This window comes from Streptopelia decaocto (genome assembly GCF_964273445.1).
Source record: "Streptopelia decaocto genome assembly, chromosome: 9".
NCBI classification, from domain to species: domain Eukaryota; kingdom Metazoa; phylum Chordata; class Aves; order Columbiformes; family Columbidae; genus Streptopelia; species Streptopelia decaocto.
This window is the reverse complement of record NC_138664.1, coordinates 6,196,227-6,211,831: the sequence shown is the minus strand read 5'-3', so window position 1 is coordinate 6,211,831 and position 15,605 is coordinate 6,196,227. Positions and strand designations below refer to the sequence as shown.

The 15,605-nt window shown below is 41.2% G+C and overlaps 1 protein-coding gene across 1 annotated transcript in view; it reads left to right on the top strand.

Moving 5' to 3' along the window:
* AGBL1 (AGBL carboxypeptidase 1) overlaps positions 1–15,605 on the top strand; it is a gene marked incomplete at its 5' end in the record, with an annotated part of 274,207 nt that overhangs the window by 42,007 nt on the left and 216,595 nt on the right. Inside the window, 2 exons of the mRNA XM_082060702.1 lie at positions 4,300–4,337; positions 14,236–14,444. Coding sequence (XP_081916828.1) covers positions 4,300–4,337; positions 14,236–14,444 — 247 coding nt within the window. The remainder of the gene's footprint in view (positions 1–4,299; positions 4,338–14,235; positions 14,445–15,605) is intronic.

Below are 15,605 nucleotides of genomic sequence, written 5' to 3'. Positions count from 1 at the left end.
GTAATATTCTGGGGATAATTGCTGACAGCTGACTTTAAGTGTAAATTACAATGCTGATTTTTAACTCCAAGCTTAAAACAAATGCAGGTAGATAATTCTTTACTCAATGTAGGTGTGAACTCCTTTCCCAGGATAATTGTGGATGGCTAAGGGTTTGCATAAGTTCAAATGTGCCTAGGCAAATATACGGAAGCAAAATCAACTAAGAGCTATAAAACTTCCCAGCAGCACCACTACTAGCTTATGAAATCTCTAGACTTCAAGTTGTGGGAGTCTGAGTCTGATCTGGATGTCCTAGCACTGTGTTTTTGCTGTAGTCTTATACTCTTCCCTTGGCCACAGGATACAAGACTATTTGGACTTTCAGCTTAAGCTGGGGCAGCTGCTCTGCTGTGGCCTGGCTAATTAACATTGTGCTTAGAATGCCTATTTCTCATTTCACTTCCATTCTATCTATGATTGAATGTAGGGATATAGGACTACAGTCATTGCTGGATCACTGTTTTCAGACCCTTTCCTCATTGGGAACAGAGGCTAACAGTCCCATTATAAGCAGGTCAGGCTCCCTTTTCAAAGTCATTTGGTTGTTCATCCTATCACTGCCAAGAGGATATTTCAGAGCTTCATTTTCCAGTGCTTAAAAACTGTCCTTTAATTTCTAGTTGCAATTTATTCATGGACGTTTTATCCTCATGCCATTTGTCCTCATGCCAACTTTGTTCTTTAGCATAAGTAGCTCTCTACCTTCCTCAGTGTTTACTTCTCCCCTACCCAGTGTGTCTACGGAGAACAATCAAGTCACCTCTTAACCATCATTTTGCTGAGGTGACAAAACTGTGATCTTTAAGACTCATCATGAGAAACATCTCTGCTACGATGATTTCCTTTGCACCTTTCTCCACTGTTCCTTCTGAGTATCGCACGCAGCTGTTCAGGTGAAGCCCTGTATGAAAACATTCATACTTTCCCTTCTCCATGCAGTGGCTTTCCTGAGACCTGATCTGTCCTTTTCATGGCTTCGTCACCTTGATGGATTATGTTTGTCCTCATCCTCTAATGGGCTCATATATCCAGGGTGTCCTTATACTCATTTCCAAATTATAAGCCCCTGCTCATAACAGCAATTCTTATTAAACCCTAAATGCATAACCGTGCTCTTTAACTATTACATTTCATCACATTTCTATTTCTTCAGAGCTCAAGAACATCTTGTTGCTCCTGAAAGCTATTCCAAACTCCCTGCTATTGGCAGTAGCTCCTGACTTCACACATTCAGCAGATTTTTGTTAGTATACTCTGACTTTTTGTGCCAAGGTCATTAATGAAAAGATAAATAAGATCAGTCTCAAAAACATGCTGGAGATTTTCCACACACAACTTCCTTCCAAACTAATAATTCCTCTTCTGGCACAAATCCTGTCACTTCCTCTTTAACCAGTTTCTTACCCAGTTTGCAATTATTACACTAATCCCCACATTCTCCAGCTTGGCTAGTAATTTCCATATGACACCGTATCAAATGCTTGATTGAAGTACAGATAAATTAGTTCTATCACATTTCCCTTATCTAGAAAAAAATCAGCTGTCTCGTCAAAGATAGATATCAAATTAGGCTGACTTTATCTACTCTTGGTAAGTAAATTTTATCTCTTACACCTATTTTAGCTGTTTTGCAGTTTACCCTCGTGTCTTTATTTTTTCTTTCAAAATCTGTTCTAAAGCAACGCGTACTGTTGAGGTCAGTCTACTGAGTCTGCACCTACTTATGACTAACTGTAGAGTACTTGCTGTAGGATGTATAGAACACTATATATTGCCTATGCCAAAAGCCTTGTGATGAATTGCAGTACTTGAAAAATGAGATGTACTGGTTTCGTTCCACTTCATTTTATTGCAGTACTATGTACAGGCACGGGCTGAGATGAGGATATGTCTAGGCTGTTAGTGTGGGATGTGGGAAATCCAGCTAGCTATGGCTGCAGGTCTGTGATGTTGCTTCAGGAGTAGGTGGAGATTGTCAAAATTTCTGATTCTGCTGAGTGGTGGTGCTTGGATCTGGATGATACCACCTCTATTTTTTTACTTTTTTTTTTTTTTTTTTTCCCACAGCATGTCTAAATCTTTAATCTCACAGTACCGGGGGGTGGATTTACTGACATCTTTGTGATAGTCTTGGGTTTCTCAGCTTCAAAAGCAAAGCAGTTACAAACCTCTTCTATTATACTAGGTCACATCAAAAGCACAAGTAGCTCTTGTCCCTCAATTCAGAGCAGACTAGCTCCCTCCAAACCTGGAGAAGTGACTGGGATGGTTAAGGCTATTGAAGGATCAGCAATGGTATGGCCAGGAAGAGTTCAGGTCTTCTGGGGTAAGTGTGATGAGGAATTAAAGAGACTGGGGACTCAAAGATACTGTAATCCCCTGTTCCGACTATCTGAGAAGGTGGTTTGGGGACGTCTGAGGCCCTCTGAGAGATGTTATTTGTGTATACAGTGTGGTTTACAGTCCTTCCAAAAAGTATTGGAGAATCCGGTTTTGCTGGTTAGTTGATTGATGGGAGGTTGGCTGGCAGTGCTGATGTTATGGCAGTGGCGTGGCTCTACGGAAACTCTTCACAATGTTCATAAGTACTCCTAAAATGAACTAGATACCTATGGGACATCCTTGTTTCTCTTCTGCTTGGAGCCAAAACCACTCCGGTCCTTCCTTTGCTCTGTTGTTCTGGAATGCGATTGAAACTGCCTTCAGTCTGCAGATGTAGGTATGTAATGTAGTCTCCTTTACAAGATATGTGCTTGAGACTGAGCTTTAGGAGATGCTCTGGATGGAATTTTAACTCGCTTAGAGCTGTTGACTTTGTCCAAAACTTTAAACTTAGGGAAATAGTGAATAATCTGTATTGTGGCTGTGGCTGTAGTGTCTCCCTTTTCTGAGCATGCCGGATAGCTGCTGGATGATGCTATCCCTCCCACCAGACGAAGTATTTCTGTTTAGGGGGAGTTAAAGAAGCAGTAAGAACATGACTGTTGTCCCATTGGTAAGACTTTTAGCTACTGGTTTCCTGTTCTGCCTGTATTTGTGTGTGTTTCCTTGGCAGTTCTTTTGTAATGCTGTTCATGAACTCTGACAGATTTGTTATGAAAGAATGACATTAGACAGGGATGTCGACCCAGCATCAGCAAGAACCAACTCTTCAATCTTTCTTAGTCTCAGCTGCTACTAGGACACACAATGAACAGCAGCTTGATGATAAAAGGAAAAATATTTATTTCTTGCTGCAGGTAGATAATTAGCTCAGTATGGAAGTTAATATGATTTTATTTGGGGTTTGGTTTGTAAAGAGATTATGTTTTAAGGAATGCTTCAACATGGAGGCTTTTGTAGCTGTATTTATTTAATCAGCTGTGGCACTTGAAACTTCACAGCAGTAAGCCAGGTTCTTGCTCCAGCAGAACATGACTGGAAAATAGGAACTTCTGTGGGGCTAGTGGGGTGGAGATTATACTGCATGAGGAATAAACTTGCCTCCAGACGGTGGGGAGCAAGGATGTCTCAGTTCATCTTTTCAAATTGCAAATGTTAGTGACCACCTCCCATTGAAACCAGTGCTGTGCTGACTCAGGCAGTTTGAGTTGCTTCATGATGCAGAAGGTTAATGGAAATCTCTCTGTGTATCTCTCCCCTCTACCTACTTACTCTCTAAGCTCCATGGGGTAAGGAGTCTTACTTTAACATCTTTTTTGAGTCCTGATCTGAGTATGGACCCTTACATGTCACTGCAATGCAACTTATTGTCATAATTAAAAGAAATTAAATGTTCAGTTAAAGGTGGTGGGAGGAGAAGGATGGGGATAGAGCTTGTTTTGGGAAAATGGACAAGGGAGTGAAATTTGGCTGGTCTCAATTTGATGCAGAAGCTATCGCTTACTGATGTGGATAGAAGGACTGTTGTCTGGAGTGGGCATGTGCTGAGTCTCTGGTACAAAAAAAAAATAGCTCTGGGGCAGTAGTTTAAAGACTTGCTTCATTAGTTTGGATATGTGGGTGTTGCTTTAAATGTAATGGTTGCTACAAATCAGTGTAACACTAAAGCTAGAGGGCTAATGGTCTTTTAGAGTAACTGAGTCAGCTGCAGAGACTGGATCCTCTGCTGGTATAAAACACTGCAGTTCTGTCAAAGCCTATCATAAGCTGTCAGTTTAGACCAGCTGGGAAGCCTGGCTCAGAAGACTGTGAAGATGAAGGTTATAAAAATTATGGAAGAAATTGACATTATTTCTCTATCTCTTCTTTTCTTAGGGCAGCCATTGAGGCTCTGGCAGCTTTGCTGAAATCAAGTAAGCTTTTTTCCTTCATATTCTTTCTGACTTTCCTTTCTGTGCTCTGCTGCTGAACAGAATGATCCTGTTGAACCTCCTTCTCCTTTGGTATTCCCTCCTCCCTCAGTCCCAAAAAACACTGCTTAGAAAAGTGAGGCAGTAATGCATTAGTTGCCTGTATGTCTAGCTATGATTCTTGGAGACACACAGCTCTGTGGGATATGGTGCTCTAGGTCCAAGGGAACAATCTGTTCAGGGAGACAGACTAGACCCTTATTTTGAGTATTTAAGGAACAGCTGTTGTCCTGGGCCTTGGTATAGTGGAAGAAAGGTGAAACCTTTCCAGACAGTGACCAATGCTTATTTCTCTGTTCCAGCATCACTAGGACAGGTACCTGTCTGTCCTATGACCCTGTTGTATGTGTGCTTACCTGGTAACAATGATACTGTTGGCAAAAGCTTGGAAAACTTTGGCAGTCCAAAAGAGATGATTCTCCCTTGCAAGCTTGTCTGGTCTAATAATGTGCAGACAGAGCTGAGACCTGGAGCTTGCCGGGGCACAGCCCTGCCGGGGCAGCCTGTGCTTGAGATTTGCTTCAGCTGGCTGGGGGTGGTGAAGACCTTAACATGGGTTCTCAGTCACACACTGTTGGCGTGACCGTTCCTGAAAAAACATGCTATTCTTTTTTGCTTTTATACCATCCAAAACCACTTAGCTTTTTATTACCAGAATTTAATAAAGCTTTGATTAAGAAAGAGCACTCTACTATTGCAGACAATTTATTCTACAATAAATCACAATGGCGTATTGTCCTTCGCTCTCTCTCCTCCTTTTTCTTCCCCTCCCCCTTCTCCTTTTCATAGTATTAGGAATAAATGCATTTGTGAAAAATTGTAGCCCTGGAAGAAGTGCTTAAATGAGCATGCTGCAATGGGATTGTCTCCGAGTTGCATCAGCTCAAGTGATGAATTCTGAAATAATGCTTCAGTATTAACCTTGCTGCCTAGATTTAAAGGTCACGTTATTGCAACAAGGAAAGACCTTCTGGTTTGGGCACTAAATCTTAATAAGGGGGCTGTGGGGCTATGCCATAACTGCTTGCAGTACAAAAGCAATATTAGTAGAAAGACATTTACAGAAAAGGCTGGAAAAGTAGAGCAAGAGCTGAAAGCTCATTGGGAAGCTTGAGATTTTTTCTCCTACAATCCTGTTTTGTGGTAAGTACTAGGAATGAGAAGTGGAATTCCATTGTCCCAAGATTTATTTGGATAACTTTTCTACTTGGAGGTTTGTTCTGGGTCTAGGGATGAGAACATTAGATAGGAGTGGAGGACTAATTACCAAGGGAAGCTGAAGTGTAGTCTCCAGGAGAGTAGTGAACACATGTTGTAAAAGTTTTTGGGGAAACTGAGGATGATCTAGAAAATATAAAAGGATTGGATTCAGCTCCAAACTCTCACAGCCTTTTTTTTCCTGGAGGGAGGTAAGTTTTTAAAGCCATTTACTCTTTGAAATTTTGTGTGACTCTTCTCAGACAATTTGGTTGTGAAAAACATCTTGGTGGTTTTTTCCTTTTATGCTTTTTGTGCTTAAGGAAGTGTCTAGAGGGTTTCCAGCATTGGAAGAACATACTGATCATTCTGGTTGGTTGTTTCAGGTGTTTTCACAAAAAGTACAAAAAATGAACTCCAATAGGAATTTAGTCTGAGCAAAGCAGTCCATACATTGTCACTGTGGTTGATCACTGTGATGTACAGATTAGGGTTCTCATGTTCATTTTTACTGTCAACCCTTGCAAACAAAGGCATTTATTGGGAGAGACGTTTCTTTGTCTGGAGATGCCCTTCCTGCTTTGCAGTTGTGTGCTGCTCTCCTTTGTAATTCACAACCAAACAACATTTTGTTGCAGCAACACCAGCTACTGCTTCCATGGAAAAGTGATTTTTAGGAAAACATATGGTCTGTTTTCAGCTGATGTTCTTTTAAGTCACCAGAACTGGGGTTTGGGAAATTGTGCCAGTACTGCGCAGCAAAAGAGGGCACCACGGCCCTCAAGTCAGCTTGAACTGTGTCTTCTGATGTTTTTTGCAGTCTGATGCTGAGTGGTCAAGATTGTCTTTTGGTTTCTCCTTGTCCTGTGGTTCAGGATGTGAGAAGATCCAGGCTTCTGGATTAGACTGCTCTGGTAGCTGCATACAAATGAGCAAACTGTGCCTTTTGGGAGGTGTGAGTGAGGAGATGTGAAAAACATCTCTTGTTCTTCCAGAGAGAAATTCACCATGGCTGGAAAAGAGCTGAATTCTTTGTCATGATTGTGTCAGGACTGCTCTGTTTGTCACAGTTAACTTATTTATGTCCGTGACCTTATGCCTTTGAATGGTGCAGGGATTCTTAGGAGGTTAAAAATCAAATCTGGTCAATGCTATAGCACTTGAAAATTGCTTATGAAAACAAGGGCTAAAACTGTACATGGCAAAGCACTCTAGCTTGTTTAGATGTGATGCAAACTAAATGGGAGGCAGAAATCCTGGAATGTGCTACAGTAACTGAATAGCTGGCCTGATGGGAAATGCTGGTGAGATTCAGCTTTGCTGGGGTGGAAGCTGTAAAACATGACAAAAACATCCATTCTTTGAGGGTCTCCCTGTAGGGCTGTCATATCCTGAAGTGTTTCAGCCCAAAATGGTTACAGGGGTTATGATTATACATGGAGTTGCACCAGAGGGAAAGTGTCCCTCTTGCTTTTGGCAGTGAGCTGCAATGGGAAAACACAGAGCAGTTTTAAAAGGAGCAGGCAGATGGCAGCGTGTCTCCCTGATGGATTCAGAAACATCCATCTTCAGCTCCTCAGGCTTCCTTAAGCTCTACTTGAGATTTTTGTCCACCTGCAGAGCCAGGGGCTGGTTAGAAACTTTGGCCTCTGTCTCTTTCCTAACAGAAGCTGATGCTAAATGCCCACTTAACAGGTGCTTAACTGCAAGAAGCAGGATCTGCCAGGAAAGATGACATCAGTGTAACAAAAAAATTACTGTTCCAGCTGGATCTGGGAAATTGTTGCTGTTGTGTTTCAGAGGGGAAAGTATGAGATTGTCCAAATAAATAAGTAATAGGACACAATGAACTTGTGCTTCATCCAAAACAGGGAATACATGCTTGGAAACTCAGTGCAAGATGAGAGTGACCTTGGTTGTCCTCTTCCACTGTACATAGTGGAAATCAGTGATAGTCATAGAGATGGTGAATAATGAAGGAATAGAAGTTTATATCCCTTATAGTGACAGTGCTGCACCTTCCTGTATGTAGATGCTTGGATTGCTGGTATAGAGAGGTTTCTTGTCTGACCATCTCTTTCCAAGCAGTCCAGAGTATTTCACTAATCCTTGCATGCTACTCTCCCAGTTGCTGTTCTCCACCTGCCATACCCATATACACACAGCAAACAGGTTATAGCAAGTCTTTCTTTCATTGCCTTGCTAGTGTTTTTTTTTTTTTGTATGTTGTCTCTCCATCATGCTGTTAACTCTTCCTGACTGAACTACATTATTATACAGGCTGAACATGTTGCTTGGTAAATACAAGTGATGCTGCTGAAGTGCCGTGGGAGCATTGGGGATTTTTTTTACTCTTCTCTTGAATGTTACAGTCAAACTTTCTGGTGTTACACCTGTCTATCCTTCCTCCTTTGATTCCTAGATGGTTACTACAGCCCAGGGTGGAGATGATGGTTTAGATACAGATAGCTATAGATAAACACATATGGGATGAGGCACAGCAGCATTCTCTTGGTCTCTTCTCTCTGTCCCAGGGTACTCATGTTACTTTTTCCAGCCTCCTTGAGCTTTGTTCATCTTCTCCTCTATACGTCTGTCTTCATATCTTGCTGCAGTTCTGTTCTAAGACTGGGGAAGATCATCACTAAGATCTGGGCAACAATGGAAGGCAAGGGCTGTCCTCTGTGTTGCTCTCAGCCATGGGCTCTATTGCTTCTAGTAAAATCACACCTCCCTCCCCCCCAGTAAAACAGGCAATCCATTCCCAGTTTTGTGGGAGTGGAAGAAAAAAAACTGGACACCTGCTATACAAAGTGCATGTCTAGGGGTTTGCAGGCTCGGTGCCTTGAGCCACACGATGGCGATGATGTTATAGGGATCCCTGCTCCCACCGGCACTTAATCCAATATTTATTTTTGGTGAGCAATTTGTTTATCAGCAGGTTATTTTAATCTAATTTTGGTTGTATTTGTTATTCCTGACTATCTGTACTTCCCTGAATTAGCAGCTTGCGTGTCTTTAAGGAAGTTAGCTAGAACGGGTCTTGGAGGCATTTGCTCACTGGATATTGAAGAAATGGGCAGGGCCCATTGCAGTGCTTGCCTGGTAAAACTGTAAGGAGTAATTTAAAGAGACAGGTTGTAGTGACCCCTTGATTATGCTTATTTCATCAAGACAATTACATATGCTAACAGTGGTTATTGCTGGTAGCCTTTCCCTTCTCTTTCTATGTCTTTTCATTCTTCCTTTTGTCATCTTTATCCTCTTGCCTTCCTTTATTCCCCTCCATCCTTTCATCTTTTATTTCCTGCTTTTTCCTCCTCATCTTCTGTCAAGTAACCTGTATTAAACCTTTCCCCTGCCTTTTTTTTTTTTTTTTAAATTTAATCTAAGAATAAGGTTTCTGTTTTGTGGCTGGCAGGATAAAATAATTAGTGTAATTCTTTTCCTTTTATACTGGCCTTAAGGAGGGCCAAGTAACGCTGCGAAGAACAGAAAGCGATGTTCTGGCACATAAGCAGATTATAGTTTCTGAAAGGGCTGCACCCTCAGTGTCTGAATTTATAGAGTTTTGCAACAGATCCACTGAACTAGATCTTTGATCTTGTGTCACAATAGCCCTATAGTTAGACCATACCAGTTCCTGTAGCCAACAGCATGTCTGTATTTGCCTAATATTTCACCAAGCACCCGTTTCTCATGATCAGTTTGAGACTTCATTACCCACCTCTGGATTCAAACTCCATTGTCAGTCTAGCCCCAAATCCATCATCACAACTTGTAGGGTATAGCAATCAGAGTTGAATTTTGTGGATTGTTCCTTCTGTAATCATGTAAAACAAGTTCGGTGTCTGTCCTTTCTTCCTGAATTTCAAAATACAAATAGTCTTGATTCCATATTTTATCTCCTGCAGAAGAGGTACCTTATAGGGGAGAAAAAATATTTCTGAAAGTCCTTTGTATTCCCTTCCCCAAGACTACATTCATAAACATATCCCAAACCAAGAGTAAGTCAGTGCTCTAGAGAAAAAGGTTGGTTCCATCTCCTCGGGTATGGCATGTTCCTGCTATTTTACTCCTCAGGGTGGGTATAATGGAACCAATTTGTTGAGGAGCTGCATGATTCTCTGACATCTTTGACAGCAATTGTGTGTACTGCCTTTGTCTTGGCATGAGCAGTGTTTGTTCCTTCAGTGATGATCCAGCTTCAGGAAATTCAGTGGCTGAATTAGAGGAAGTCTTCCAAATTCTAGCATCCTTATTTGAACTCTTTCAAACCACTTTGAGAAAATTCAAGCTGGAGATTTTGTGCAAAAAGGTGGTGTGTGTTTTTTTTTTTTTTATGGTTTTCTAGATTTCTGTTGAGTTGCAACAAGAAGATGCTGTGAAACCAAAAAACAAAGGGAAAAATAAAGAAATTTTCTTGAAAATCAGTTTCCTTCTGGGGTTAGTTCAAAAGTTTCAGGAGGGGTTGGCCTGCTCTGTCTTAATTTTTACATATGAACGATGTAACAAAGGCAAATTGGAGAAGAATCACTATGTCATAATACAATTGGTATGACTGTCTTTGAATTGGCTAACATCTGGAACTGAAACAAATCTTTGAGTAGAAAGAATGACCTGTTCTTGTACTGAAGCGAACCTTGGGGCTGATTCCTGGTCTAAGAGTAAAACATGGCACCTGGATTTGCTAGCAACTACTGTCTGTGTTCTCTGCCTCTGTGTCAGTGTTATTCATCGATCCTAAATGCTTAAATAAATGCCTAGACTCTGAAGTTTATAGGGCACAATTACAAGTAGTGATCTGGCTTCCAACAAGTGTTGAGCTAATAATCAGCTGCTTGCTGGAACTGTAGTGCCCATGGGCTCTGAATTCATCCCAGCACTTGATAGGTGATGTGGTTTCTCCATGGGGACAGTTAATTTTGTTTCAATAGGGAACCCAGATGCTCATCTTCAGCAAAGTGGCCACTCAATGACTGAATACAATAGCTGTTTTCTCTTTGCTTTAGGAGATATCTTGCATCTTTTATTCTCAAGAGGTGATCACTAGAGCAGAGTGGGGAAGTTTGAGTTTTTCATATTCCTTTCACTCCTTCAGGGACCATAGGGTTAATTCAGCAGAGCAGTTCCTATCTTCAAACTGTAGCTATGTATGTTCTTGGCATAGTGAATCAGCTGAGTGGCATCAACAAAGAGATTTAAGCAGATAGAAAGATAAATATCTCTTTGTTCTGCCTTGTAAGCAGTGCATTGTTCATCATATTTCAGGTTGACTGTAATTCAGTTTTGTGATTAAATATGCTGCATGTTTTCCAGTGGTCCCTGTGTTCCTGGCAAACACTTCAAAGGGAACTGGAATGAGAGGAGGGCTTCAGAAATGTCCCCAGAAATGCTGGCAGTCATGAGGCTTATCTACTAGACTGAACCCCTGGCTTTAGAGTCTGTCCTTGTCTCCCAATGCAAAATCAGAATTCTGCCAAAAGTGGGGATTTCTTTATAGTGTGAGGCTCTTGCTAAATTAGAGGTATCTTTAACCATTTCATGCTTCTGCATATTGGCTGTGCATCTAGGTCAGGTGTTTCTGGCTAACTGCACAGATTATCTAGGCCAGGTATTCTGTGCTACAGTGCTTAGACTTGCACTGAAAGCCAGAAGTGGAGGGTCAGTTCTAGAAATGTGGGAAACTAAGAAGCCATTGAGTGTTCTCCTATCACCCGCCCCAGCCTCAGCAGGCAGAATTGAAACTCTTGCAAAGAGCAAAGGAAAGGGACTAATGAAAGAATAACAGTAAAAGGGTCAAAAGGCATAGGACGTTTTACCACTTACATTATACATACTCACTCTGGGAGGGGTGGATTCTTGCTGCCTACAAATCTGTGCAGTGCTGCTTGTACCTGTATGATTCATTTCCACCATCTGTAATTGTGCTAAAATAGATAGATACCCATGCAGGTGCATCCCTAGATGGGGAGACCAATAGACACAGACAGGTGTGGAGGGCTCTTTTTATCATTGTGCCTTCTGGAGATCTTGGCATACTTCCTCCTTCATTTATGCACCACTTTATTGACTATACAACTGAAAAAAAGGAAGAAAAAAAAATAAGAATAACACTGACAACTCAGGAGAGCAGAGGAGAATCAATGAAATCAGACAGGAGAAACAAAATGAATGGGTTTTTTGCCCCTTCAGCAAGTAATTCTTACTGCTACTGATCAAAGTGCTGAAGAAACTATAGTCCTGCCTCTTCTATCTTCTCACAGAACAGACTATCTCAGCTTCACTTTTCAAAGCAACTGTTTTGATCTTAAAGGTGATAAGTACTACAGAAAACATAAGGGAGAGCAGAGCTAAGTTATTTTGCTTGGCTTCTTCTATGCTTTTCATCCAGTGATAAAACTGAGGCATGGGACTGTTGTATGTTCTGGTCTCTATGCAACTGGGTTCCAAACTTGAAAGATGTGAGGAAAATATCATGAACACATTTTATGAGAATTATATCTCTCTCTTTTTTTTTTTTAAGCTCTGCCCACAGTGCTTTCCAATATTTCCCTTGTTCTATAGGCATTGGCACAGAAAGCTTAGACTTCAAGCACTGAATGCTGGGACTGTAAATCCTTAGATCTAGTCCTTACACTCCCTGACTCTTCTTGTCATGTTTTATATACTTATTGACTTTTACAGAGCTTTCTAATTCATCAAGGAAGATTGACTGATTTAAGGGGTTAGTCATGCTGCAGGTTAGTAAACATGACAACTGCTTGAGGATTAACAGGAAATTGTGAATAAAATCATTAGGGTTGATAAGGGACTCTCAAGCAATTAAAGTTTTCTTGCAGAAAGTCAAATAGGAAAAAAGGAAACATAGAGTGAACGCTAAAGGAGAGAAGGGTGACTTTCTACATGCTGACAGCCACCGAGCCCCAAAATACAAGATGTACTGGCAGAGTTAATGTGAGATGGTTAACAACAAGGGGATAAAGTGCTAGGCAGACCTGCAGGCCAAGGTGTAGGGAACTAGGCAGAGCTGTGTGACCAGCATCTCGCTGCAGAGGCATGTCAGCAGGGTGATGTGAAGGTGCAGAGCAGGATTAAAATCAGCTGGCAAACTGGCCTGGGACAAGACCAGGTATGAGAACTACCCTTCAGTCCCTTATCCAGGTAAGAGTTTGCTAATGTACTGCAGAGAGCAGACTGAGACAACTTCAGGTGACCTCCTTCTCCTTTCCAATACCTCCATCTGCTTCATCATTGAGATTGAGGTTTGCTGCTTACTAGTTGCTTCCTACTTACTCCATGGCTTCTCTTGTTACTGAATTTCTTCATACAGCATTTATCTGTTCTGTCTCTTAACCTCTAGCTTCTCCCATCCTGTAAATCCCCACTGATAGCTTTAACATTCCAGGTGTGAGAGGGTCTGGCACTTTGTTTCATGAACTGGAAATGATCTGGAGCCTACTAGCTCTGGAGAACCCATACCAAGAGCCATCTGTTGTGAGCTACAAATGCTGATTGGTATTCAGGGAGCTGAGCTCCCCTCTTACATATGCTATCTGGCCCCTTTGGTTAATTGCTGAGCTCCTGATGGTTTCTAACATGTGTCACAGTGAGGAATGTCAGGACCAGTCAGGAAAAGATGTTTAGGCAGGGTAGGTTTGAAGTGTCTGGAATGGCTTCATGTTTGTCCTGTGGGGCAGAGTAAGGACCACAGTGGGCAAAGGGATGTGTTTTAGAATACTCAACAGAATTTGTATTTCATCACAAGTTTCATAATCGTCTACTTTTAATCTGATGTTTTGGAGCTACATGATTAAGGGAACATTGCAGCTTTCCTCTTGTATTTTTATAAAGCTTAATTTATTTTTATATATATATATATATATATATATATTCTTTTTTTTCCTAAGCAGCAAAGCCTTTAAAAATTATCTGAATATGACCTTTAAAATCTGAACCAGAAAGCAACAGAAAAGAAGTCCAAACTGCTGCTGTTCCTGTTGGTGTTTTGTTAATTTTTAAGAATGTTGATTTCCAGAATAACTTGATTCATGGCTTTCATTAATACAGCTATGTGTGGGAATACATATAGAAGTTAAACATAATTTCTCTGACTGTGAGAGAATTGTACAGCTACAAGGTTTCTGGATTTGTCTCAGCAAAGTGTTCACTCAGAACTGATGTACAGAACTATGTGAAGATTATGTGACCTGCTGTCAACTAACTTTATTGTCATTTAGCTTTCTCAGTCCTCACAAGCTGCTTTAATTTCAGAAACTCTTATGGTGCTGCAATCAGAATTAAGTTTATTGGCACTTGGAAGGTGGTAATGGACTCTGCCCTTTCCCCACACATGGTTCTGTTCATCTGGAAGGTTTTGGAGCAGCCACTTCCACATGGACAGGAAAGACAGCTTCATTTTTTTCATGTACAATTCCAGGAGCCTAGCTCATGCTTAGCAAATAACATCCTAAATTGTGTTTAAAACAAACAAACAAAAACCAACACAACACCAAAACTGAGACCATTTAAGCAAGAATTAACAGGTATTGATGTCTGAGTTTGAGCACTGAGTAGCCATGTGGTTAACAAACACCATGAGTAGTGGAAAGTGTTTAATTCAGCCTTTTCTCTTTGTTTTCAGAGTCTAATAGCCGTCGGGCAGTGACCAGAGGCTACCTGGATGGATTGCTGAGGCTCTATCAAGACTGGCATCACAATGATGTCTCCAACAACTACATTTATATTCGTAGGGGTCTCTTGCTCTGCCTAAAGCACATCACCAATGTCCAGCTGGGCAGGGAGACTTTCCTTGGTTGCCGGGGTATGGACATTCTCTTCACAACTGTACAGGTAAATTGTGGTTTTGTACTTAAGTGAGATGGATTGGTAATTAGTGCTGGATTCTGCCACACAGTGCAAGGAATTCCATAGTTTTATTCTGAATTTATATAACACATCAATGGAAAAATGATAAAGTTAGAACAAAAAGTATTGATTTTTTTTTTTTTTTTTTTTTACAGTAAGTATTTCAGAAAAACTGAAATACTTTGATTTTTCTCCTGCCCTCTGGGTCCTGCTATCTACTTGGACTTTCTCTGCCAAAGAGCAGTGCAGTGTCTCCACAGAAAAGATGCTTAGTTGTTCCATGAGATGTTTTCTTTCAGGAATCCAGATGCATAATTCTACCCAATCAGTCTTTTCCCCAAGGAAGTGTAGATCTAACCAGGCCTTTGCTAAGGAGAAACATTCATCAACTGTTTTTTGAGGAGGCCCAATTTTAATCTTATGAAAGGCTAATGTAGACCTGTCAAGAAAGATGACATGGTCCTGGGGATGGGATCCCTGTAGGATTTAGAAAGGGCAAGTAAAGAACAGTAACTGTTTCCTCCAAATCTCTCACCAACATGCTTCCTTACCCTTCTCTGGAGAAGTCATATATGGAGAAGCCTTTGGTTCTTGATCCGTGTGATTCCACAAGGGGTGTTTCTGTTGTCATTTGCACTGGTCAATGCATTATCTCATTCTAGCACCACTGCAGACAGAATGAAAAACCTGTCCTCTTCTCCTCAAAAAAATCCATTGCCTTCTGATCCAGTATATTTGCTTCTTCACCATTTCCATTGCTGTTGTGAACAAATCTCCTGTGACTGAAAGGTATTTCTTACCAGTAGTACATTGGTAGTTTTTTCACTTTCCTCATGAGGATTTGATGACTTTTTCAGGGGGAATGAGGTGGCCAGAACCAGCAGATCTTTCAAGCAAATATGGCCTCTATTAATGAAAAGTCCCTGGTCTGCAGAAACTTGAATAGGGTGGATGGCAACAGCTGCTTCGGGGTTGATGTCAGCTCATTCCCTTTGAAGAGCCTTCTACAGCCCGTGTTGCTTTCTGAGCTAACACCTCCTGATAGTTCAGCCTGGGAGCAACCCCACGGAAGGTGCAAATGTGGAGTCACCTTGGGTGAACAAACAGGGAATGACACACCAAGACTGCAGTGAACACAGATAACTC